The following is a 26,075-nucleotide window of genomic DNA, read 5'->3' as shown; positions in this document are numbered from 1 at the left end:
GCACTTTGGCATTATTGTTTGGATCCAGGCCCAGGGGCAGCTGGACTTGTTAGTGCTGCCATGCAGACCTAGTCAAAATACTGAGTTCATCCTTGTGACAGTTGCTCGTGAGGAACAGGAACTACCATCATTATCATCCTCACTTTCCTCCCCAGTGCACCCCTCCCAAAACACACATACGGCTCTGAGCTGGTGCCCAGTTTCACAAGAGATGATGGTCTGGATTCATCTGCCTGCTCAGGTTCAGTCTCTGAAAGAGCTAAGAGGCTTCATTAATTATACTGCTTTGGGCTGGCTGAGAGCTAAATCGAGAGTGTGGGCTCTGTTGGATTGGCTTCAAGGTGTTCCTCCTGATCTCACTAGTTCTTTGCAGTGTTCTTCTCATATTTCATCCTTTCCAAAACTTATTCCAGCCTCATTCACGATTCCCAGCTCTTTCAAGTTTGCTTTTCTTAGTGTCCTCTTTGTGTCCCTCAGGACAAATTTCAATTTCTTGGTCAGTACATCTGGCCAGTTGTGGCTGCAAAACAGAGAAGGAAAGAGGAGTTAGCAGCTCTTCTCACCAAGGCATGACTTTTCATTTTGTGTCAGCCAAAGCAGAAATGTTAAATGGTGCAGTTGAAGTTGATCTTTTGCTGCAATACTTCAAGAGTTCATCAAGCCCAGGTCCTGGGCCACCATCAGTTGGTGGGTGCAAATTCATTATAACATAACGGGGTTCTCAGAGACAAAATAAATATCAAGGACTTGTAAGAGGCCAGAAGCTCAGCAAATGGCAGGGCTGTAGGAAGGTCTCAAATCTACAATTGCCCTGTCATGGATAAAGCATCATATAGAATAAGATTCACTGTGTGTAACAGAAGAAGATACCATTCCAACTGTTGTAAACCAAAAAGAGCTAAATCCTAATCCCTACTAATAACATCATTGCTATTACATAAAGAGTAGAAATAAATAATTATTAGAATTAATATTTTTATTAATAATTAATAAAAATAATTAATACAAAAGAGATAATAAATAGTTGTATATATACATAAATGTATGGCTTAAACTGTATGCACCATCTTTTTTGTGTAATGAAGGTGCAATTGCTTTAGAATAGAAATATATATTAAAAACCCACTACATGAAGCGGGTATCCTGTAGAAATAATACAGAGGCTAACATTTTTAAACTAAAACAGGTTAGATTTAGACTAGATGTAAGGAAGAAATATTTTATGATGAGGATGCTCATTGCAAGGGGGATTGGACTAAATGACCTTGAAATGTCCCTTCCAACCCAAGCTATGCTATGATTATATGATCTTATCTGCTGGTCAGCTGCACCATGTCAGCCAATGGTTTGGCCAGCAAGCTGCAATTATTTGGGTATTTACTGTATTTCCTGAAAAAGAAAGAATGCCAAGGGATCTCTCCTGTCACTAAGTTGAGTTCATAGGATGAAGGGTCAGAATTCAGGGAGAGTCAAATCCTTTAGTAACAAAAAAAAAAACCACAAAAAAAAACCCCAAAAAACTTTAAAAATTGAACATCAGTACTTTTGGGTAATCAAAGGCTGGTGCTTTTGTCCATGCAGGATACACCACCTGTATGCTTACCCGTCTAAAGTCAGCAGAGAGCAGTTCAGATTGTACTAAGATTCACATAAAATGGGTCCCTCCATAAATTCGCCAATCGCACTGGGGTGAAATCTCACCCCTGAGAACTCCGCAATGAGTTCTTGCACGGGGTCTAAGTCTCATCTACAAGCTGAGACCTATCCATGGATCCTAGGGAATCACTGACCTCTCTGTGACACAGTTCTCTGTCGTGTCTTGAAGCTAAAGAGAGAAATCCTTCTCCCCTTTTCAGAAGTATTGTAAGAGGCTATAGATGGGATTCATCTGCCTGAGGATTTGATGCCAGCAGCATCTGATGCCATGGTTTATCCTACATAGCTGTTGTACCAGCCTTACACAAGTGTCTGTGACAGCCATGGTGCTCTGGGCTGAATCCCACTTGCATGAGTGGGTTAGAAGGTCCATGTTAAGCTCACAGACCCTACCATAGGACAAAAGATAAAGGTCACTAATGATATAGCCCAGAGGTTTATCTTCAGGTAACTGGAGGTGCACTCTGGTGTTCCTCACGCTTTGCTGGTTTTTCTTATCAGGATCCAGCCAGAAACCATCACTTGTATTTGAAATCAAGAATACACCAAGGACAGTAGAGTCTATAGCCACTCTTTCAAGGTTAAAGGATTGACTCCTGAGCAGGAGAAGCAAAGTCTTGACCTTCCTCTAGACTCCAGGCCAGATGAAAACTCCAAAATACACAGTTACTCCAAGATGGGGGTCCCTATTGTACTGCAGCAAGAACCCTGGGGGACTGCTAGCATATTAAGGTCCCAGACTAATAGGACCATAAATTAGGTGAATGGACTATAGATCACTGCATCTGAGGTCCTTGTATAATGTTCCTTTATTACCATCAAGGAAAAACAAGGTTATTGGCAGCATAGTCCCTTTCATCAGAAGCTTCTAAGATAGATTAGCTAGAAACATCATTGAACCACCAAGCAGGCATGTAGGAATAAGTGGCTGTTGAGGACTTAATTGCCTCATTGAAAGCTTCCTGCACACAAGAAGGACTGAACTAGGACCACTGAAAAGATAAAGGTATGAATGTCTTATTGATTTTTCCACTATTTCCAATGGATTAAGGCAAGTTGACTAATGAGGACCTTCTGTTTTCCATAATATACTGCTGATCAGCCTGCTTCAGTGTGGAAGCCTATATCTGTAGGTGATATATGTACTAAATATTTATATATCAGTGTATGTGCAGGTTTTGTCAAGCAGGGCTAGCCCAAGTGTGAGATCCTCTTTGTCTGGCCTTGGAGGATTAGCTGGTACTCTTAGGTGTAAATCAGCAGGGTGGTCTTCTGTGCCTTGGAGCTCATATTTAGCGCTTCATATACGGTAGTGCTTATGCAGGTCTCTTCAGATTGTGTCCCATACTCAAATAGTTTTGTTTACTTTATTTTTTAATGAGGATTTTCCTCCCTTAGGTGATTTATAGGGAGAATTTCAGACAAAAATTTAAATATCGGTTAAGAGAGAGATAAAAAACCAGCCTGGTAACACACCCTGAATCTTTAAAAGATATGTTCAGGAAAAAGAAACACAGCCAACAGTTACCTGCTGGGATTTATCCTTGTGAGAAAACTGGCTGGAGCTTTAGTCTTCATAGCAATCTGTCAGCCTGATATGGTGTGTCTTAAGGGTTTGTAACTAATCTAGACACTCTGAGTTTTCATTCACCCCTCCTTTTTTAGGGAAGTGGAAATGAAATACACATTCGTCCAGAGGAGTTGAGCAGAAGCATTACCAGTGCTTTTAGAGATATTATTAAAAATCCCCGCTCATATATCGTTTCCAGGGGACACCACACCTGTGCAAGTGTGCATGCTTCTATGGTAGCCTTGCTCTGATAACACCTACTGGATCAGGTCATGCTGTCATATTCCATGTGACTTCCAAGTCCCACCCAAACCATAAATCCATTACCTCTTGTACCCATCAGTACCATAATGGTGAATACCAAAGCTGCATCCTGTTTCTGTCATGAGGCGTGGAATTACAGTAGGCAAGAGATGTGCATTACACAAAAACAACAGTAGGCAATTTGGATTTTTCCAGGCTTAAACTCCAGTTTTATCTCTGTGTTTACTGTGTACTGGGCTCTTCCTGGCACCATGAACATCAACACAGAGTGGATTGATAATACACTGCAGATAAATATAATAATACCCGAAGTCTCCCAGGAATTAATAGGATACTAGGTTATAAATTCACTAGGAAATCACCCAACAAGGCTATAGCTTTGCTGCTGTTCCAACCACCTCTTGAATGAACATGTTAGAATAATAACACATATATATATATATATATATATATATATATATATATATATATATATATAAAAGGAGAAAAATAGAGGGAACGGGGGAAAAAAAGACACTAAAACCAGTAAAGTGCAGACAAATAACACACAAGCAGACACTAAACAGCAGAGCTACATGGGGACTGTCCTACAGCTACTACCTCAGATCTAGGCCCTTTTGCCAAGGAGTTTTTCAGCTTTCCTCCTTTTGAACTCAGCAATTTCTTCCGGGAGTAACCCATGAGCTCTATACCTGCAGTGAACAGGTAGGCCATTAGAGAAAGAACCAGTTCAGTTTCATCTGAAATAAAGAACAGACTGTAATGGAGACTGAGGGAAAGGGAAATGTCTTCTGGTGACAGAAAGGAAAACAAATATGGGTCCTCGTTCTGGCTTTATTAATTCTTCTCTTGTCCCACTCAACTTACTGCAAAGGATGAGGTCAACTAATTAAATTTTAAGTGTCCAGAGAGCTCTTGGCACTCTTAGACACTTTTGCCAGGACAAGATCAATCACTTTGTTGAGGAGTACAAACTATATCAAGGCTGTTTCCAGAATCTATTAAATAAGATGACTCCTGGGAGAATGATTCCATTATTCCACTGATACTTTCCTCCATTCATTAAAGGGAGGAATAGAAAAAACCATCAGTGAAGACTTTGCATTTGGTTAGTTCAGTTCCTGCTTCAGTGCCTTTTCTGTTCAAGGGATGTTGCTTTCAGAAGCTCTCACCTTGCTAAGCTGTGGGCACATTTCCTGGTGGAAATCCTATTTAACAGTCCCAAGAGAAAGCCAGTTGTCCCTGAATTTAACAGCCTTTCCTGAGGGAGGCTAGAGCCAAGTTTCAGGTCTTTGGCCAGTTCTGCTCTACAAATGGAAATGCCTAGACAATTTATCCTCCCATGCCTTATCTAAATCTGGGAACATGTTTCTTCTTTTTAGAAACATTGATCCTTGTTTATAAACTTTCTCATGAGTGATGGTGCCTTTAGGGCTGGGTCCCAAGGAGAGGGAGCCAGGAAGATATAATCCTGATGAGTTCAACAAGGAATGACTTCTGGGAATCTACAACTCAGGTGAGATTTAACTCCCTGGTATTTTTTTATCTGCAATAGAGATGTCTCCATCTAAGCCAAATATCTTGGGTTCTATTCTGAGCTAGTGAAGGGAATCTGGTGCTGCTGGACCACAGCAGGAGTTTTATCCCAAAGCAGAAGAACTGCCAAGCAATATCTTTTTCTCTGCACTGACTCTTAAAAGATATGCAAGGTGACTAGATCAGAAGGAGGTAAATAACTTTTAATAAGATTAAATCCTAACTGTTGCAGGGAGAAGAGGAGTCTTTGTGTCCAGACCCTTTATGGAAGCAGTAACAAAATTCAGCCACATGTGGGTGAGCGTCAGGTGTTTGGTTTTTGAGTCCACCCAGCAGGACTTCACCCACAGGGGAGTGGAGGGGGCTGCTGCTGTGTCTGCACAACAGTGCAGCAGGTTGTGACACACAGACAGTGAAGGCCTGGCCAGGGTATTTGGTGATCAAGCATGGCATTAGACTGCCTGAGGTCCTCCTCCAGACACTGCTCACACAAGTATCAAATAAATGTTTGGCAGTGACTTGACTTTCAGCCGCTGCACAACAGCAAAAAGAAAGAACCAGTGTAAACAGAACTTGCACATCTCCTGAACTCACAAATGTCTGAGCATCTGGAGAGGTCTGATTCTGCATTATCCATTCCAGCCTCGGAAAAAAAACCCTCTTTTTGGAGGCAGATGTTAGTTTTCCAAGGTCCTCTCTTCCCATCACCTTGCTTGCAAACCCAGCAGGAGAAAATCTGTGAAGTTCTGACTTGGCTTCCTTTCTGAGCACTGCAGTTAGGGTTTCTTGCTATTAGCACAAATTCTGTAATATTCCACTCAATTCTCCCAGAAATTTCAGCTTGCTCAGGAAGAGCTTGTTTAAATATAAAAGCTGGTGCAATCACATCACAAGTCAAACAGTCTTGTTGAAAGGGAGATGAGTCACCAACTTTCATTCCCTTTCTCATCCTCCATCAGATTTCAGAGAAAAAGTCTTCTTTCTCACTGTCATTATGCCACAGCCATGATCAGAATACTTCTTTGTCTTCATTCTGCTGTTGTGTTAGGCAGTCAGAAATAATTTGAAGCGAAGGGATTGGGTGTGAAGCAAAACACATGTGTCCTGACATTGCATGATCAAGCCTATGAGACAGAGGAGGCTTTGATTTCTCTGAACAGCTCTTGTTAAATGTTATACCAAATTTATTTAGGAAATATTTTTATGTTGTTGTATAATTCCAGCTATGAGAGGACAACAAGAGATTTTAACTGCTATTTGGTCCACAAGCTATTTTATTTTTGATTTAAAAGTGCATTTGGCAGACTTCAGATAGGAGTCCAAGTGAAAGTGCTTTAGTTTTCTCCTCAGAGAGACACATCAGCAATACTAGAGCCTCTCTATGGATCCAACCAGGGTGCTCCAACAAAGCAAGAACAACCTTGTACTGGGTAGAAGAAAAAAAATTTTGTCTTAATGACTGTCTTTTTCCTGGCTCATAAAAAGGTGTTTCTCACTTGGGGTTGGGAGATGGATCCTTGGAGCATCCTTCACTGTTTCTCACCCATTTATCTTTAAACAAGGATCTCAGTGCTTCCTCCAGGGCTGATCCTTATGCATGTGAGGATGAGAGGGCCCCAAAATTCTCACTTATTCTTGGCTGCATCTTCAGTTTTCAGTGGTGTCACACATCAGGTTGCACTTATCACCATGAGTGGTAGTGGGCTAGAAGACCTATCAACCCTTCTGGACTCACTGCATGAATTCATACAAGGTAAGGGATCTGGGTTTATGTTAAAAATCAAAAACTCCCATATGCCCTCTAGTTAGGCATTGGGTGAATGGTTAAAAGCCTTTGAGAGGATTGACAATATGTATCTTTGCTGAATTATATTAATTTTTTTCCCTGCAGTTAACTTAAATTATTTAAAGGGAAAGTTTCTGAATAAAACTACCTGCTGGGATAGAGGATTTCTGATGCTTTCAAACACTGTATTCAGTACCAAAGAAAAGAACTTCTGAACCAGGACAGTAAAAGTTGGAAATTCAGAAGACCAAGAATGTCACTCATCTCCTTGGAATGGCAGATGAAAATCATTCTGGCTCTAGATTTTGTTCCGGTTTTGGGCTTTTTTTTTTTGGTTTGGTTTGGTTTGTTGGTAGATTTCTTTTCCTTTCTGAATTTCATTAGCCATTGAATTTTTCCTAGTGTTAGATATTTTTTCAGTGCTTTGCAAAATGCATCTGAAATTTAGTCCGGGTTAGGCTTGTGTCTGGTAATTTAGTATAACCTCATATCTTTTCTGCTTTTTTGGACAAAATGAGTGCTCCACTGGAGTTGAAAATATGCTGCCTGTCCCAAAGCATCACAGGATGCCAACTTCAAATATCCCATGTGAGTATATGTTTATATACTCACAACTTTGTTCTTTTTCCATGTCTGATAATTCAGCCTCCCAGATAGTCAGCTGGTGTACCCTCAAAGAAACTTCACAGCCTTCCTTTAAACCTACCCTACTGAAATCTCAAAAGAATGTCTATCCTACAGGTAGTCTGCTGCTTGACTGCTTGGCACGCTTGGTTTTGCTGTCTCTTTATTTTGTTATGCCTTTTCTCTGTCCAGTCTGCCATTATTTCCTGTGCAGCACCAGGTGTGTGTGTAGAAATCTGCCTTGAAGCAAGGGAAGGTCTAGAGAAGCTGTAGAGCTGTCCTGGTGTGTGTCATGCAAAGTTAACCCAAACCTGCCATGAAAACCAGGTAAAACTGAGGTTTGACCAGACCAAGAATGTAGGATTTATCCTTTGAATAGGAACTTCAAAAGCTTCCATTCATAGGATCAGACCATAAATCCATGGCCCACAGGTTTGCAGTCCCCTAGCATGGACATAAGACCAAACATGATGTACTAACCTTCGCTTAGTAGGAAACATCTCTCAGCGTGGCCACCACAACTGCCACCTGCAGATGTTTAGGCTGCCCAAGTCACCATATAAAGCACGAGATAAATACCAGTGCTCATAGACTTCGTGGTAAGGAAATGCCCAAGAGAAGATAAATTGCCTCAGGACAGAGTGAAAAGAAATAAGTAGAAGAGGAATTTATTCAGCATTTCCTTCTTCAGCTCAAAAGCTTATAAATGAGGAAATCCCTGTGGAATTATACAAGGCAGTGACTTGAAACCACCGTGTTGGCCAGCTAGAGAGAAAACAACTTTCAGCCTCTTGATTTTTTGCCAAAATATGAATCATCAAGATAAGGCTGGAAAACAGGACATAATGTCTGATACCTATCTGGTAACAGCACAGCGTATGCATGAGGCAGTTCTCCAAATATTTGCTTTGCTTCGACATCCAGTTACTTCTTTCTGTAACTTGACATTTGATTTATATGGGGTATAAGTTCAATTTTGTCCCTTTGCTAGGACAAATATGATTTTGTGTAACTTTACTTTTCTCCTCTGATTACTGCCAAAATCACTCAACAACTGCATGACCTGTGGGGACAGAGATACTACAAAAGAACAATGAGGATCTGCACCTTGGGACAAGAGTAGATCACCTCTGTCTCTGCAGTGTTATGGGTGGACTCTTCAGAGGTTACACATGGATCCTCAAGATCCTCTGATCCTAAGTATGTGGGGAAATGGGGAATTTTTCTTCATTATTTGCTAAGAGGGAATGAGGCAATACGTTGAGCAATATTGATCAGGAGAAGTCAGAGCTACATTAAAACAGACCTTGTTTGCTGTCAGGCATCACTCTCTGAGGTAGTTACTTTAGGACCTCAACAAAACCGGCATCCTGGAAAAGCCAATCGAATCAGACCCCTTAGCAAAGTATTTCTCTTTATTGTCCATAAAGGGAGTCAAGGCTGTCTGCTTTCAATGTGGGTGACCACGCTGTTCTTGTCAAACAAATCTGACTCCTGGTTTTTATGTCCACATACATCCTTTCCAGGCATACAGCAAGTGACAGCTGAACAGGGAGTACTCTGTTTGCAAAGTCAGGCATTGCAAAGCTAGAAAACCACTTAATGAATTTCGAGTGCTCAATCTTCTCTCACCTCCATCTGTATGGAGGCAACATTAAATATTCGATTACATAACAGAGCCATAAATTTGTAACACAAAGCTTTCTTATTCTTCTGTTAGAATGAAAGGGAAGAATACTTTGAATGAGGTTAATGTTTTGTTTGATGTTTTCAGCAGGAATTTGATAGAAAGGGAGAAAAATCTTGAGTCTCCTATACACTGATGACGCCAGAGACCTGAAAGTGTTCCTGCCCATGTGTCTCCTATATGCACACAGAGCAGGAAGGAGATTCATGGAGGAATTCCCTGGTGTTCAGTCTCCAAGGGAATACAGGGGAGAAGCAGAAGTTTCCATGTCATGTCATTTCTTGGGAACTGAGTAAGGAGTGGTGCTGGAGGAACTGCATCACTGAGGAGTCCCAGTACTAGGCCTGAACATGTAAGGAATTTGATATAGACTTTGCAAACAGATAACATGGATGGACAGAATTTCAGCTTTCTTTCTCCAAAAGAGACCTTTTAATTAATGTCCTGGACAGTGATGAAGTCACACTTACCCTGGCTTTATTTCAGGAGGTTTAGGTAAGGGCTTCTGGAAGCCTTTTTTCCCAACCAGCCAATATGTTTCTTCTACTCCTTTACCCTGAAATGAAATCAAAAACACAAATAAAAAGCAGCTCTTTGACTGTCCTCTGCTTGATATGCAATTTTCCTCACTAGGTTTCTCTGGCTTCATACATATCCAGAGACAGACCATGCCTGGAAGTCTTGGGCTGTCCTTCAGAATAGCTCAGGGATTATTTGAGTTTCATTTTCCTGAAAGAGGATATTCATTATCCTTGTTCCAACTGTCATTTACAAATTACCCTCATTGATTTGGGTCATTGAAACTACACAGCTGAACAGAAATTGGAAACTACAGGATCACTAATCATCTTATTTGGCAGTACCAGCATTATTAATTGAGAGATTTTACAACTCATTCTGAACTGAGTATCAGAATAATAACTTCCTCTCCCACCACTGATGATTTAGCTTTCAAGGTGTGATGCACCTGATGAACTGTAGGCACCTATATGAGAGTCAATCACCCTTGACTGAAAAAGGGGAGGAAAACCAACATTCATCTTCACATAAACTAGACCCTAGAAGTACTTCAGGTTAATAATTTCCTGAAGGGACAATTTATTCCCACTATGTAAAGGTTTATTTCCATTGACTAAGGCTGGAATATTTACCCCAGATCTCTACTTGCAGACATATGAACTTGCATGATTCCACTTGTCATGTAAGATTGTTGAGGGTCCTGAGGCCATATTTAGGCATTTTATTCTAGGTATTTAAGGAAAGGAAAGCTCCTACTTCTGTCTATTGACTGTGTAAGGGTAGAAATTATGTTTGAATTATTCACTAATGTCTTGTTTGGACATTGAAAAGTAGCAGCTTCTCTCAAGGGTGGACTAAATAGAGGACTATATAAGTACTTATATAAGTACCAGCACATACAGCTGATTGTTTGATCCCACAGTCCTTCAGTAACCACCTAATGTATTGAAACAAATGAAAGGGACAATTTTGGAAAGATTCAGCTGAATATTGGTGTATGAAGGCCAAAAAGATCTTAATATGAAATTCCTCAAGCGAGATGAGTTCCCTGTGAAGGTGTTTCACACAGCCCTGGCCTTCTTACCCTCAGTTCTGTTTTTCCCCTGGGTATGATTTCATAGCCTTCATTCAGACTCCGAAGTGTATCCACTGTACTTTGGCTGACATGAATTCTGTAAGCTGGGAACAGAAAGCAAAGCAGCTGGATCAGTGTACTGCACACATGCTGCGAATTCCCCGCTGCTTCATCCTGACAAGGAGAAGGGCTCCAAAGAGGGAGTGCTCCAATTCCAACCCCAAGGTGTGTGGCTGTGTAGCTGTGTGGTGCTCCTCTATTTGGAGTTTAATGCTGACTGATTCTTCCAGGCAGGGCTGTAAAGAGCACAGGGGGAGAGGAGATCTACTCTGGGTGCTCCCTGGAGAAGGATACCAAACACACTCAGTGTAGAAGTCCATCTCTTCATAAAGATGGTAAGTGGTTTTCCAGTAACACTGTCAGCTAGGTTGCTGTTTTATCTATTGCCACAGTATAACTAGGGAATGAGAAAGAAATGAAAAATAGCCAACTGTCCTGCTCAAGACACCCAACATAATTTGAAAGCTGGGATGAAGAGCAGAGAGACGGAGTTTGCAAGGGAACATAAAGAAAATGTGGCTATGCATGTAGATACGTCTGGATTTTTGGTTATTTATTCCACCTAGAGCTGCCATTTAGTCTATGAACAAAGAGGGCAAAGGTGGAGAACTTTATTGAATTCCCATCTTCCCCAGATTGTTTTACAGCCACTGCTGGAACTCACTGAAATTTGTTATTGTTCTGCTTGTGTGAACAAGCCAGGAAATATTTCTAAAACATTTCCCCCCAAAATAGTTTTTTTTGTTGAGCTTTTATTTCAATTTTGTCAATCACATTGCCTTCCCCTTTGACGGATGGGGTATGAGCTGATTAATTTTTTTTCCATAATAATAAGAAAGAAAAACATCAGTTTGAATATGTAGAGGAAGATCACACAGCTATGAGCCACACTTCCTGAGAGACTAACCTACTATTTTCCTATTTATCTACATGAATTTCTATTAATGTGTAACAATGTTCTTGTACCTGCAGTGCTCCTGCTGTCTCCAGTCTCAGTGGGACATTCTATGGGTATGATGGAAGCAGTGCCCACACGTGCTTCAACCCTTGCTTTGTACTGGTTGTGAAAGGTAAATGCATTATTTTACTGAGCAAGAACAGCTCTGAATTAAGGATTCTTAGCACTGACTGAAATCAAGATCCAAACCATATTGGAGGAAGATAGGGCAAGATTCATGTTGTTTTTGGTTGATGGGATTCGAGTCAGAGGTCTGAAGCTGGAAGGCAGGGTCCTGAAGGCTGACCTACAATGGCAAAACTGGTGCCCTCTCCTTCAGGCTGCTTTGAATTCTGTCATTTGACTTTCCCCTTTCTTTGACTGTCCCAAATACTCACGCAGGCCCGTGGACTCCATTCTTGACGCCGTGTTCACCGTGTCTCCAAAGAGGCAGTACCGTGGCATGGTCAGCCCCACCACGCCTGCCACGCAAGGCCCTGAAAGACACGTCAGCTGCCTTACCCTGATGGTCCTGCATAAATCTAGGGGTTCACTGACAAACAAATCTCATCTTCTCCTCTGATACTCAAAAAATCAATTGGGAATGCAGAAGAAGCTTTTCTAAAGATCTCATTGGCCTTGGTGCTTGCTACAAGCAGTCAAAAGCTAAGAATTGCTCTGGATTTCATTCTGGTGTTTCATGTCAGAGAAAGGTCGTGTGTGGTAGGTCCTCAGTTCACCATCATCTGGGAGAACTTTGTTCAGAGTTCACAGAAACTCAAGGACTATCATAATCTCATTTTTAAAAGGTCTTTCTCCACGTGAGAAAACTAAATTTCAGATCCTGTGACATGCCTTCTAACCCACTGAAACAGAATTAAAAATCAGTCTTTGTTGTCCAGAGGTGCTAGCCATACTCTGGACCACCCTGTGTCCCCTCCTTGGAAAAGAAGACACTTTTAGCTGGCCTGTCTAGTCAAGGCCTGTTTTTTCCCTCTTACTCATTTTTTATACAAGATCCATTCACTTCCTAAGTATCTTCCAAAGAATCATTGCCAAATTGTCAGGGAGAGGTATGTGTGCAGGATCCACGTGAACGTGCACAGACTGGGAGATAAAATGTGTGGAAGCCAAGCAGCTCAGACAGCTTTCATCTGGGGCATTTAGCTTAGTTAATGTTTAGACTGTACTCTGAAGGAGGAGATGCTAAATTCCATTGCCTACAATAAAAATATCGGGTCTGCAAAATAAGTGGAAAAATAAAAATCAATATGATAAGGTGTGGGGTTTCCTGCAGACAAAAGGAAGGACTCTCTGTATTTTCCATCAGATGCATTCATGAGATATGCCTTTTCAGGCTTTGCTGCCTTTTTCAATGTCATGATCCCTCTGAATTAATATTTAGTATAACTGGTATCTAGGAAATCTTTTCCCATGCAAGATTACAAGAGATGTGGACATTGTATATCGTCAACAGTATCTGAAATGATGCCATAGGTTTGGGTTTTCATAATATAAAATGGTTATAGATTAAAATGTTTGTTTTAAAACAGTAATAATATAAATAGTAGCAATTGTATCATAATTTTGAAGTGATCAGTTACTTAATTTAATACAGTGCAATTTTATGATGATTTTAGCATTATTTAAAAAAAAATTATTCTTCATATAGTTTTCAGATCTATCTTATGGACAATGAAACTCCACAGTTGAAAGCTATGGAGAACTTCACAAGAACCCCTCTTGCTGTGACCTCTGAAAAGCTGAGGCTACCCAAAGTGGCTGGATTTTAAAATACTTCATGAGAATGCAAACTCAGAGGTAAGAAGGGTATTGACTCCTGCCTGATGAAGCCTTGCTTGATAAAAGATTTTATAAAAGAGAGAGGAAGAATGGTTCATACAAAAAGTATTACAAGGACTTGAGCAGCATGATCAAACTGGATCAAACTGGATAAAACACAGCAGGCAGAGGCTGCTGGAGATCATCAAAACCTGACTTAGGGGGTTTCTTTTCAACTGTCAGTGTGCCTCGGACAAAACACTGTTCCTCAGAATCTCTCACAAGTTAATTCCCATCTTTATCAGTACTCTCTAATTTATTTCAAGCTTTTCAGGAGAGGAACTATATCCACTAGAGGAAGTTTAATTCAGGTTTTCATCTATAGGCACTTCTATACACAACTGTAAAGGCACTGTCAATAGTCTCAACCAAGGACCTTACAGTTCCCTAACTGGTCTTTATTGTGTGCATGCTAACTTGACATATACACAGAAAAAGGTCTTGTTTGAGACCTCTTATTCATGCTTCAGTAAGAGGTTTCCCTGAGAAAACACTATCTCACAAAACACTGACTCTCTTCTTTTTGTGGTGATAATATGACAGCAGCAGTCTGAAATCTCACTAAGGACCAAAGCTCCTTCTGTAATAGGTGTTGCAAGGACACAAAAAGGTAGTTCCTGTTGAAAAAAGAGCCCTCACTGAGGAGGATCTGAGTTCCATTGGTTAGAGCATGGTGCTAATAACACTGGGTCATGGGGTTGATCCCAGTATGGGCCATTCACTCGAGAGTTGGACTCCATGATCCTTGTGGGTCCCTTGCAACTCAAAGTATGCTATGATTCTGTGATTCCATTTTAAGAAGCACAAATAAGAGCAGATGAGCTTCTTTTGTAGTCAGTGGAGACCAAGTCAATGTGGTCAACTGAGCCGTAAGAGCTTTTCCACTCCTGCACGTGAAGAGCTTTACAGGGCTCATTTACATGTCCTCAAAATGAGTGAAGGCTCCCTAAAAGTCCTGGAAACACCTCCATGTGGGTGCCTGAATTCAGGTTCTGTTGGTGCAATCACTCAGCCATTTCTTCAAAGCTCACAACATAGGAGAGGCAAGATTTATAGGGCGAGGTGTTATCTTTCTAGAATACTGCTTTTAATCTTGTCCCATTGCAGAAAGTTGTCAGCTCAAAACCAGCCCCAACCATATAAACATTCCCAAAATTACATGCTCCCTGTGTTGAAAGCATCTAAGACTTAATTTGCTCACTGCTTTCACCTCCTGTGTGTGCTCCCATTTTCCAAACAGCTTCAGCAGAAGGCTAAGAAAAACTTCCAGTGGCAAATCTCCCACGGTTACAAGTTTCAGAGGAAACCAGAGACCCTGTGATGAGGACATTATGACCTAGTTGTTTAATTACACAGGTTCATAGGTTTGCTTTGAAGTGCCAGGGCTTGCAAGGGTCAGTTAATGAGAGGCTCTGGCTAAGACTCTGCAAGGACCATCAGCAGTGCTGCAGAGTTTAAAAGTAAAGATCAAAGTGCAGGGCTGACTGCCAGAGAGCCTGACTGATACACAAATCATCTTCAGCCTCCGTGGAAAAGCTCATTTTCTCATCACTGCTCTCGCTGACTGTCCTGCTCCAGCCCAGGCAAGGGTAGTGGGGAAACAGCTGAGTCAGCTGAGTTATCCTGGACCTGCAGTGAAGTCAAGAGAGGACAGCCAAGATTCCTGGATGTGTTTAAAGCAGGGGAGAATATGCAGACCAAACACCGGTCGTCTTGTCCTCTTGCCTTACCCAGGCTTTGCCACAAGCGGACCATGGGCATGGGCCATCAGAAGTTCCCAGAGGTGCAGCTGTCTGTTTCAGGGTTGAAAAGACATGGGCAGCCTATGCCCAAAATGCATTTACTGCCTTTTCTGAGAGGGCATTGTGAGCTCTTCTTGGCACAAGAGCAGCTGAAGTACATGACTGGGGGTCACACCCTTTCTCCATCATTTCCAGTACAGTGAAAGTGTCAGCCAAGCTCTCCTCTCCCCCAAGAGCTTCCCCAAGGCTTTCATGATGCTGGTAACTCCTTCTTCATGCATCTTTTCTCAGGAGAAACAGGGTCTAGGGTTAATCAAACTCTGCTGTCAGCTCTGTGGCTCAGAGAGCTGGTTTGCTTTGGAATATGCATTTGTGGTTGCTCCCATGACACTATGACGCTTCCAGATCTGTGCAAAACAAAATCTACAGTCCTCCCCCTTCTTCCTCTCACACCCAATACAACAGTTCATAGCAATTCTGCTTTCCAGATATCAAGAGTTCACAAAAACAAACAAAAAGGTTACTACCCCCTTTAGACATCACCTAGGGATGTATTTTTTGGCCAACTGCATGGGAGATACATTGCAGAACTGCTGTCAACAGGCAGCAGCAGATGTTGCACAGCAAATTCCCCTCTTTCCATGTTGAAAATATGCTGCTTGTGCTCCAGAGACTCCTGCTCTGGGCAAGACAATCTGCAGCTGTAGTCTCATCTAATTTCTGACAGAGTATAAAACACACAGTGCTCCTGCAATCATTCCTCAATGCTTTACACTTCTGTGAAGGGTCAACTAAGAATCACAAACTTCAAGAAAAAAAATAGGGGGATGTGTTTTAGAGATAACTACAAAAGACGATCTTATAAGGTCTAGGATTCATAATACTGATTTTAACTCTGCTAAAGGCACAGCTCTGTTCTTGGGATATTCTGACTGAGGTACTTCCTTTACTCTGCTTCTGTTTCCCAACATGTACATCAGGGACTAGGATACTGACATCTGCAAAATGCTTGCATGCTAAAGCTGTAAAAGTGTGGATATTATCAGATAAGCAGAAGGCTAAATATAATATTGAATTATATATAATATAATGACCCATATAATATTGGGTCAGACTCCTGGCCATTCTTAGTCATTGTTTGGCTTCCCACTTTAGAGGAAGAGGCAGGAAATCAATCTGGTGACAAACCGCTGGAAAAAATCTCTTAATGGTTGACTAAAAATGTATAAAAATTATGAAAGTTCATATATCTTACACAAATACAGATTCATGATAATAGCAGATGTATTTTCCTACATTTAAAATACTTTCACTTATATAACTGTAGTTCTACTGTTTTGGGGTTTTTGTTTTACTTTGGAGTTTAATTACATTTTGTATATATATATATATATATATATATATGCAACTTCTTTCATTTTAAACAAGCAACTTTTCTGTTGATTGAATACATTATGATTTCTACTTGAGAGATAATATTTTCTTTATCACATAAATTTTTTATGAGCTGTATCATGTTTTTCTTTCAGCATATCCTACCTATAATAAATATCTCCAACCTTTTTCTTCTTTTACTTTATATGTCAGTGTTTCTGCGTTTTTTAATTTCAGAACAGAGTTGCAAAGACATTGTTGAGTGTCTCAATATCCCATCTCTGAAGGTCCTGTGGCACGTTAAAGAGCTATCCATACAATGAAATGCTTGTGACTAACATGCCAGATGGAGTTCCTGGCTGGGACAGAATACACAAACCTCTCCCTAAAATTTTACTAAGCCACTTTCTTCCACAGACCATCTCTGGGTTTTGTTTTTCCCATTTGAACTCGCTTGTTGATGTGGAAGATTTTAAAGTGTCTTGTAAGGGTGTTTTTTGGAGGGCAGGCATGAAGAAAACATTCAGAGTTGGAAATGCAGTTGAGAAGGAGCTCTCTGATGTTGAGGTGCAGGCGGATGCTGCTGCCTACCTGTGTGAAGCCCAATTCGTATCCTGAGGGGGATGTCTGGCATGTGCCTCATTTTGAATGTTCCCACGGAGCTGAGGATGTCCAAGGACATGTTGGCTATTTCAGCTGCGTGCTTGTTTCCGTTCCGTTTTGGGAGCCCTGAAGCAACCATGTAGGCATCACCAATTGTCTCCACCTAGCAAATACCATTACGTTAAGAAATATAGAAATTGAAAATGATGGAAAGGAAACACAGAATAAAATCACTTCTCACCTTGTAAACATCATGGTTTCCAAGAACGGCATCAAACAGTGAGTAAAGGTCATTCAGAAGGTCAACTACTTCAATGGGTTCACTGAGGGCTGAAATGGATGTGAAGCCCACAATGTCATTGAAGTAGATGGTCACCTGGTCAAAATACTCCGGTTCCACAGTGCCACCAGTCTTGAGGGCTTCTGCCACTGATCTGAAATAGCAACACAAAAGAGATGGCAAGGACCAAACCCTTCCTAGTGCATACTGAAGAGCTCAGGCTCTTGTTTTTCTGTGTTCAGATCTTCCACTAAATAGAAAGTTCTATACGGCTGTAACCAGCATTGATTAGAGTTTCTTACTCTGATTTGAAGGTGCATGTCAAAATTGATGGTCAGGTCTACAATGTTGCTCACATCTGGGGAAGGGTGTTGTCCAGACTGGCTGTGGGTTTGTTTTGGGGTGGTTTTGGTTTGGTTTCCTGAGGATTTTTTACCACCTAAAGAGCCCGTACTTACGGTGGAAGCATTTGTGACAGCAGTTTTTCTGTCTTCTGTTTTTCAACCTCTAGCTCTTCAGTCCGCTCACTGATTAAATCTTCCAGGTTGCTTGAGTACTGCTCGAGCATCCTGAGCATTGAGTCAATGATATTGGTCTTTTTCCCTTTGTTGATGGTTTTGAACTGGAAAATCAAACTGAAGAGTTATTTGTCTGCCTCTTTACACCACTCTAGCTCTCTGGGTTTGGAAAGGAACAAAGAACAGTGTCAGCGCTAAAGACTGGCTTTTCTAACGGGAAGAGTTAAAAGATGAAGGAAATGGTGAATTAGAAGGTGAATTTGCATCAGTCGGTAAGGGTTAGATGAAATACAACCTTATAGTAGTTGGAGTTATGTCAGGCTGCAGGTTTGCAACCCCATTTATCCTATGAACAATCTATAGGGTAACTTGCAAATCTTTGCATTCAGAGGCACAAAGTTCAGGGTGTTATCAACACTTCAAATATTTTTATTAGAATTAGAATATTTTTATTTTTATTTGCACACTGACATGCATGTGTTCTGCCAGCTCCGTTCCCAGTTCTTTGTTGAATTGTCCTTTCTCCTCCTGACCTGAAGTTGAGCCTCTGGAACTTTTGGATAATTTGTGGCTTTAGAGGCTGTCTTAGACTCAGTAGTGGAATCACTGGTTTCAAAATTATTCACAGCTTCATAGAACCCAAAGATAAAAATTGTGGACATTTGTTTATGTGGTTTGAGGAAATGCCCTAAAATTGTGTCGGGGAAGGTTTAGATTGGATATTGAGAATATTTTTTTCACAGAAAGGGTTTGTAAAGCCTGTTTGGAACAGACAGCTCAGGATAATGGTGGAGTCACCATCCCCGGAAGTGCTCAAGAAACGTGTGGATGTGGCACTTGAGGACTTGGTTTAGCAGTTCACATGGTGGTGGTACAGGCTTGATGATTGATGATCCTAAAAGTGTTTTCCAATCTTAATGAGTCTATGATTCTATGACCTTATAAGAACACAGGAACTACACTGCTTGATCAGAAAGGGGGGTTATTTTGCCAGTACCTGTTCCTAAGACTGGACAGTAACAGGTATCTGGGAAAGCTGCTGAAACAGGCCTCAGGTACAGTCATATTTCTCTGGGATATTATACAAGCTTTCACCAATCTGGAACTGAGAGACCTCCTATGCCAAATGTTGTATCTTTGTCTTTAACAGTCTTTGGAAAATTTTCCTTATAGTCACATAGTCACAATTTAAAGACTTAAGAAGATAAAAAAAAAATGTTCTGAAGGTGCATAATTTACAAATCTTTCATCTCCATGAGACCATCTGTGCAGGTACACTGCAAATCTGAAGATATCAGGGCTGTTTCATTACCCCTAAGTCAGGACTCTAGGGCTCTGCAACTTCTTAATTCTTAAATAACTGAGCTAAATCAAAAAATAAACCCAAAACCAAACAAAAAACTACTTCCCTGCCAAGAGCAAACAAAGGGGTTACAGCAGCTTCTTTATTCACTGACCTTATGAAATACCTCCTCAAAGGTTGGACGTCGTTCAGGGGCTTCAGCCCAACATTGCTTCATTACCTGGATGCATGTGAGGGGGGCTACCTCAGGAGCTATGTTTGGGCGGCACAGGGGAGGGGGCTTCTTCACTTTCTTTATAATTTCTGTGGCAAAGAGAAGAATGAGAAGCACACTGTAAAATGGAGGGCCTTGGTAGGGGCAAAGGACATGGACCTTTTCGTGTGTCCCTGGCTTGCTTCTTCAGCTGTCACTCTTAGCCCTCAGCACTCAGTGTCTGTGACAAATGAAGCTGGAGGTTCCTGCTTTTCTCTTTCAGGAGTCTCTTGAAGGGTTTAAAGAAGATTCATCTGCCTTCTTGTTCCTGGAGAACCAGGTTGTGAGTAATAAAGTGGCTGGATGGAGGAAGGATGTGTGACAGATGATGTGTGAGCCTTCAGGCTTGTATTTTATTGAATTGCCTCTGACTATGTCCACCAGGCCCTGCAGTCTTCTAAGACAGCAGAGGTTTAAGGCTGAGCCCAGACAGGAAGGATACCAGCCTCTGATGCTTCATCGTTAACTGGGAGCCAGGACGTAGGAGGTTGGTGGGAGTGGTGACAGTGGAAAATGCGTTAAGGGGGAAAGCTTGAATTCAGAACAATGTCTGGGAAATGACTCCTTGTCTAGAGCTCCCTTTCTAGAAATGAGGCTTGTAAGGAACTGGGCTTGGGTTTTCAAACCCTGAGAAGTCAGTCCTTTAACACCCACCAGAGTTATTGCATTTTCAATCCTATTTTGCTCAGTGCAGAGCAGTCAAATGGAGTGAAAACCTCTTTCTCTGGCAGGAGTCCTGCTGTTGCTGTGAGTACCCAAAGCTTTTCAGCATTGACAGCTTACTTTAAAGATCTTTGGCTCATCCCCCCAGACTCCGCCAAATGAACTGATCAAAACTTCTGGCCCCAGTATTTCCAGGGGCAGCCAAGGGGAAATTCCTTCCCCAGATTGTTTTAAAGTTCACACAGCAAGTGGAGAGCTCCTTAGGACTGAGACACAACGAGTAGAAATCCATCACTCTGTGAGGTTAGAAAACAGGACTGAACTGTGTTCAACATTTGCTGGAGGTTCTGCAGGGGGACAAGGTTGGAGAAACCTGCTAATTGCATCATAGTCTACATCATTGGTCCAGCTCTGATTTACACAGTGAGATACATCATAATCATCATCATTGCTTTGGGGCAGCAGCTTCAGGCACAGAAAGGTCATTTCTCCAGCTGAACTGGCAGACATTGAAATGTCATAGCCCACTTGATGGTTGTCCAGCTTAAAATGTATTGAGAATGGGCTGTCACTGAAATCAGCTAATTTATATTGTTGTCACTTCCTCCCTGCTCAAGTGCTTGTGACCTGACCCTGACTTCAGTGAGTTTGTTCTTCCCTCAGATGCACAATGTGGTTTCACCATAAGCAGCTCCTAAGGAGTTCACTTGTTTGCTGTTTCCAATATACATGAGCAAAACGATGCATCACTTTGACCTCTGTTGAAGAGAGAGTCTCTTTTAAAAGGAAAGGATTAAGAAAAAATAGATGGGTAGATGGACAAAATAGGATGCTGGCAAGGAGTCCAGCTCAAAAACTTCCACCCTCACAATGCACAAAAAAGAGATGATGAGTGGGTAGCGAAGGAGTTTCTTTCTAAGCTATGGGAAATTCTGCAGTCAGATTTGACCCCATACTGTGATGAAAAGTACGAGTTTGGACAGGGAACTGGAGGTGCTGCAGAGGCCTGAGGCATCCTGGGGAGCACCGAGAACCCTGATCCCAGTGAAAGCAGCGATGAGACATGTACCAAGATTGTGATGAGAACTACAGGTTTTGATGTTTATTATGAATGCTTTGTTGAAAACAGACTTCTGTCACTGAGAAAGGTCATAATACTAATACATTGTTGTCTTATTAGTAAGGGGACTGGGCCATACCTTTTATGAGTGCTCTGCACAAAGCCTTAAAAATATATTGTAGTAGTTGCCTACCTTCAGCAGAGAGTTCTGATGTGCAGTAAGGTGGACCCCGAGCAACCACTTCTTGTAGGATGATTGCAAAGCTGTAAATGTCCCCTTTGATTGTGCCTTTTCTGCACATGTCTGGGTCCCTCAGTAACTCAGGAGCTGTCCAGAGCAATTCTAAAAAAATTTCAGAGTATCGCATTTCTTACACTTTGACTCAGACTATTGAAAAGTAAGTGCTTAAATGGATATCTTATTTCAGTCATTTGATGAAAGGTTGGAAAATACTACATTATTTACTGACTCAAATCTTTTACTTCTTGTGTGTGTTAGAAATACTAAACTTCTGTGATGACAAAAAAAAATAATTTCCAAGTTTTAATCTTTTTTTTTTAAATTGCCATATCAACAATATTTATTTGTTAATAGTTATATTTGTATCATATAACACCAGCCATGAACTTCAACATAAGAAGTCCTCTCACCATTTCCAGAAGTTTTGACATCTTTTTTTTTATTAAAAAAAATTTGCTCTTGAGACAAAATGTTGGCACCTAATCTTGAATTTCTTTTTACAGTTGTTGCTCTTTTACAAAGCAACAATTAGCAAAATATTTTCTGTAGTTCTTTTTAGATGAAAATAGTTTCTGTAAAAGCAGATTGTGACAACCTGAAGCACAGTTTTCATAATCCAATAGTTCAAGTGGCAAAAGACACAGTTGTAAAACATATCCAGCCTCATCAAGAAATGAATTTTCAAACTGAGATATTGTTACCCTGGTAACTGTGCATTCTGAGTAATGGGGATATGGAACAATTCTGCCACTGCAAATGTGTTTATCGTCTCCAACGGAGGACAACTGACAACTGCCCTGTGTGAGACATTCGAAAGGTGTAGGTATCAAATTCCCATGACAGAGGCATCAAACCACTACATACTACTTGAAACCAGGTTTCAAGAATAAATTGGGATATCAGAGGAACCCCAAAGCAATGGGCAAGTGAAAGAAATCCTGTCAAAGTCTGCACACCGGGTCCCATGTGATGCTATTCATAAGAGATGGGAATCTTTTGTGGCAGCCTTTGGTGATTGGTATGTAGAGGACCTATTTCAGAGACCTACGTGATTTTGTGTTTTCGATTACTTATTTTAACAAAAAATGTGTCTTTGCATTTGGGTTAACATAAAACTCCAAATACAGTGTTGTGTCTAAGGATGTGAAGCCATTCTACTAGTCACAGAAATCCAGTACTGATAAGATTTCAGGGGCAATTCAGTCCTTCTCCAACTGCAACATGCTGAAGTTCTGTCACTGCTTACAGTAAAACATATTTTCTTTATCATGTCACTCTGCTATTTGCTTCATTTTCACAAAGTCCAAAAAAAACCTCTGCTTGCCCTTATAAAAATGCATGGTATGGAGGAAACTATGTGTAGTGAGATTTAGCATGAAAATCCTTGTGTGGCCAGTGGCCTGAAATTGTATGAGGACAAACATCTGTTAAATCAATGGACAAATATTTTTAAAAAATAAAAATTTCCTCATGATACCTACCTTCTGGGGATGGCTGAATATAGGGGCATTTCTGTGCTTCTAAGATCTCGTTATAACCATAGTCAGTGATCTTCAGCACAAACCGGCCATCCACAACACAGTTACGAGACTTGAGACGCCCATGGGCAAAATCTCGGTGATGCAAGTATCTGATTCCCTATGAAACACAGAAAAAAATCCAGGTTGATCCTTAAGAATTATCTTATCCATCAGCACTCAGAGACACCAAGCCAATTTTTCACCCCAGATGGCATCAAGTGCAGCATTGACTCTATGCCAAATGCAGTAATGTTCAAAACAATAAACTATGGGAGAAGTTTAGAAATTTATTAGAAACAGGAAATAAGTTTGTCTGGATCCTAAAGTAATATTGGAAAGGTCTGACAACTTTAGGAAGACTCAGATGCCTTCCTCTGTAGCCCTACATCTCACTGCACTGAGAAGTTCTGCTTTTAGGCAAGGATAAGAAAGTAGACACAAGTGTTACTGAATCGTTAGGTCAAAGGAAGCCATGAAGAGCTGGGTGCCCTTACCCATCTCCCTCAAGGAGGTTCAGAAGGCAGATCACAGACTTCAAGAATGGTTCTGGCTTCCTACTCTCTATAATCCACCTGTCCCAGTTTAGTAGTTCACCATTAAGACATGAAAACATGGGACATGATTGGAAGTGTGAACCAGGGGATGGATGCTGTTTGGTTCTATGGTGGATGCATTTCTGATTTACAACAAAAAAGAGTCTCTGCGAAGAATGAATTTGTTGCAAAATTCTGTTGTTCTAGGTGATCAGTTGCAGCCTGATACATAGCTTTAGCCTCTTGTCCTGCTGTGTGGTTGTAGTTCTACTGCGCCAAATGGTGCTTCTCTCATATGGCAACAAAATAAGGATAGGAAGTCTTCTTTAAAGACTGATACAATTACATCCAGATTTGTTTTCCCTGTGTTATTATTAAAAACCCAACATTCTGTTGAAAATAGCTTAGTCATCATAAAAGTCCTATACAGATCATGCCTCAGCAGGAGCAATGGATTTACTTTAATTAGATCCATCACAAGAGAGGACTTGAACATCCAGTCCAGTTTCATATCCTCGTTTCTCAGCAAGTCCTCCAGGCTGCCTCGTGAGCAGTACTCCGTCACTATGGCAAAGATGCCACAGTCAGAGAAAAAGCCCAGGAACAGATTCACATTTTCATGACGCAGATCTTTCATCTGAAACAAGACAGTAAGGTCAGGTCAGCCAGACATCTGCTCAGCAGCTCCTTGATATCACTAGATGCCCTTTTCACATTTGTACTCCCAAACTGCCTTACACAGAAGGATGAGGAAATAAACAACCTCTCTGGTGCTTATTTTTCAAGCTCTTTTCAAGCTTTGTTTTCCTTTACCCATTCATTAAGGCAAAGAAAGCAAGATAGTAAAAGCAAACTAAAAAGTTTGTGTTTTGTTTAGACAAACAGGATTGAATCTTTCGCTGGGCCAGAATGGCTTTGCTGGGATAGATTGAGCTCAGCATGTGGATCTTGCTCTCAACGGGAAAGCAATACCATACATAGAGAGTCCAAAGTCATCCATCAATTGTGTCTTGGGAGACATGCCCTGGTAAATGTGTTGCTTTTACATCCATAAAAATGTCACTGCTATGTTAGCAATAGCTGTCAACAGCTAATGACCTTGAATTTGGAAATCAAAAATACTTTCTTGTCATTTGAAACAATAAAATTGAAGACCAAAATTAAGCATGTGAGAGGCAACTTAGGTGGAAACACAAAGCAAACCCCAGAGAAATACACAACCCTGTCTGTGTCACACTGTCAACATATAATACATGAAAATATCTACCAGTTCCTCACACTGTGCAGGGATGAGTTCCCCAAACCACTCTGCTTTTGCAGGCAAGGTCACTTGTAGGATTGGTTGTACATTGAACACTGCAGCAGCTTGGAAGTGGCAGGTCCAGGGTGGGGTTTTACAAGCTGCTGACTGACGTATGGATCTATGGTAAATTTGTCAGATGCAGTGGTGTGTGGTCCACTCTACCGCATTCAACCAGACAAGACTCATTGACAACCACAACGCATGATTTAATGGATAAACATGAGACAAAGGACAACAAAAACACCCTGAAGCCTAAAACATCCCCTGAGAAACCTTCCCTCCACATATCATCATCCCCTATTCCTACCTTCCTTAAGATGCTGGTGGAGCTTTTCTGCAGATTGTGAACTGGTCCCATCTCAAATTTTTTCAGCCACACCTGGTCTCCCTGTCCACAATCACAGAATCAGAGAACGGTTAAGGTTGGAAGAAACCAGTGATGGACCATCTAGTCCAACCTCCCTGCTTAAGAAAGGTTATCCTAAAGCACACTGCACAGGATTGTGTCCAGGCAGTTCTTGAATATCTCCAGTGAGGGAGACTCCACATCCTCCCTGGACAATCTGTTTCAGTGCTTGGTCACCTGCACAGCAAGGTTCTTCCTCATGTTCAGGTGGAACTTCCTGTGCATCAGTTCCTGCCTTTTGCCTCTTGTCCACTGAGAAGAGCCTGGCTCTGTCCGCATGACACCCTCTCTTCAGATATTTATACACCTCAGTGAGGTGCTCTCTCAGGTGTCTCTTCTTGAGGCTGAACAGGTCCAACTCCCTCAACCTTTCCTCTCAAGAGAGAAGCTCCAGCCCCCTAATCCCAATACAGGTGGGTGGCTGACAGCAAATCTCTGAGCAACAGCATTGGGACCCAGATCTAAATTTCAGATCCTTGATTTAGAAAGTGGCTGGGGGATTTTAATGTTCTTGGCAACAGAATATTTATATACTGAACCCAAATAAGAATATCCAGAGCAAACCATCAAAGAAAGGCGTGAGGCAGGACCTTCACCTGGATCACAACTTCATGCCTGGAAGTGTCTTAGTATCTGACAAACAGCAACAAATCGATTAAAAAGGAAAATAACTCTGGCCAGAGCTTTTGTCTGGCATTAATCATTGATCAAATTTATTTT

The 26,075-nt window shown here is 41.2% G+C and overlaps 1 protein-coding gene across 1 annotated transcript in view; it reads right to left on the bottom strand.

Moving 5' to 3' along the window:
* Positions 1-340: 340 nt before the first annotated feature.
* The window catches only part of GUCY2F (guanylate cyclase 2F, retinal), a 38,023-nt gene continuing 12,288 nt past the window's right edge, over positions 341-26,075 (bottom strand). Inside the window, exons 7-18 of the mRNA XM_086882392.1 lie at positions 25,257-25,337; positions 24,107-24,283; positions 23,075-23,231; positions 21,546-21,695; positions 19,531-19,679; positions 18,014-18,177; positions 17,517-17,709; positions 17,264-17,438; positions 12,113-12,211; positions 10,727-10,821; positions 9,594-9,679; positions 341-520 (exon numbers count right to left, since the gene is read on the bottom strand). Coding sequence (XP_086738518.1) covers positions 382-520; positions 9,594-9,679; positions 10,727-10,821; positions 12,113-12,211; positions 17,264-17,438; positions 17,517-17,709; positions 18,014-18,177; positions 19,531-19,679; positions 21,546-21,695; positions 23,075-23,231; positions 24,107-24,283; positions 25,257-25,337 — 1,665 coding nt within the window. The 3' untranslated portion in view covers positions 341-381. The remainder of the gene's footprint in view (positions 521-9,593; positions 9,680-10,726; positions 10,822-12,112; positions 12,212-17,263; positions 17,439-17,516; positions 17,710-18,013; positions 18,178-19,530; positions 19,680-21,545; positions 21,696-23,074; positions 23,232-24,106; positions 24,284-25,256; positions 25,338-26,075) is intronic.

This window comes from Cyanistes caeruleus, chromosome 3 (assembly GCF_971803275.1).
Source record: "Cyanistes caeruleus chromosome 3, bCyaCae1.hap1.1, whole genome shotgun sequence".
In the NCBI taxonomy this organism is placed as follows: Eukaryota; Metazoa; Chordata; class Aves; order Passeriformes; family Paridae; genus Cyanistes; species Cyanistes caeruleus.
The sequence above is the reverse complement of the archived record's forward strand: the minus strand, read 5'-3'. Positions and strand labels throughout refer to the sequence as shown.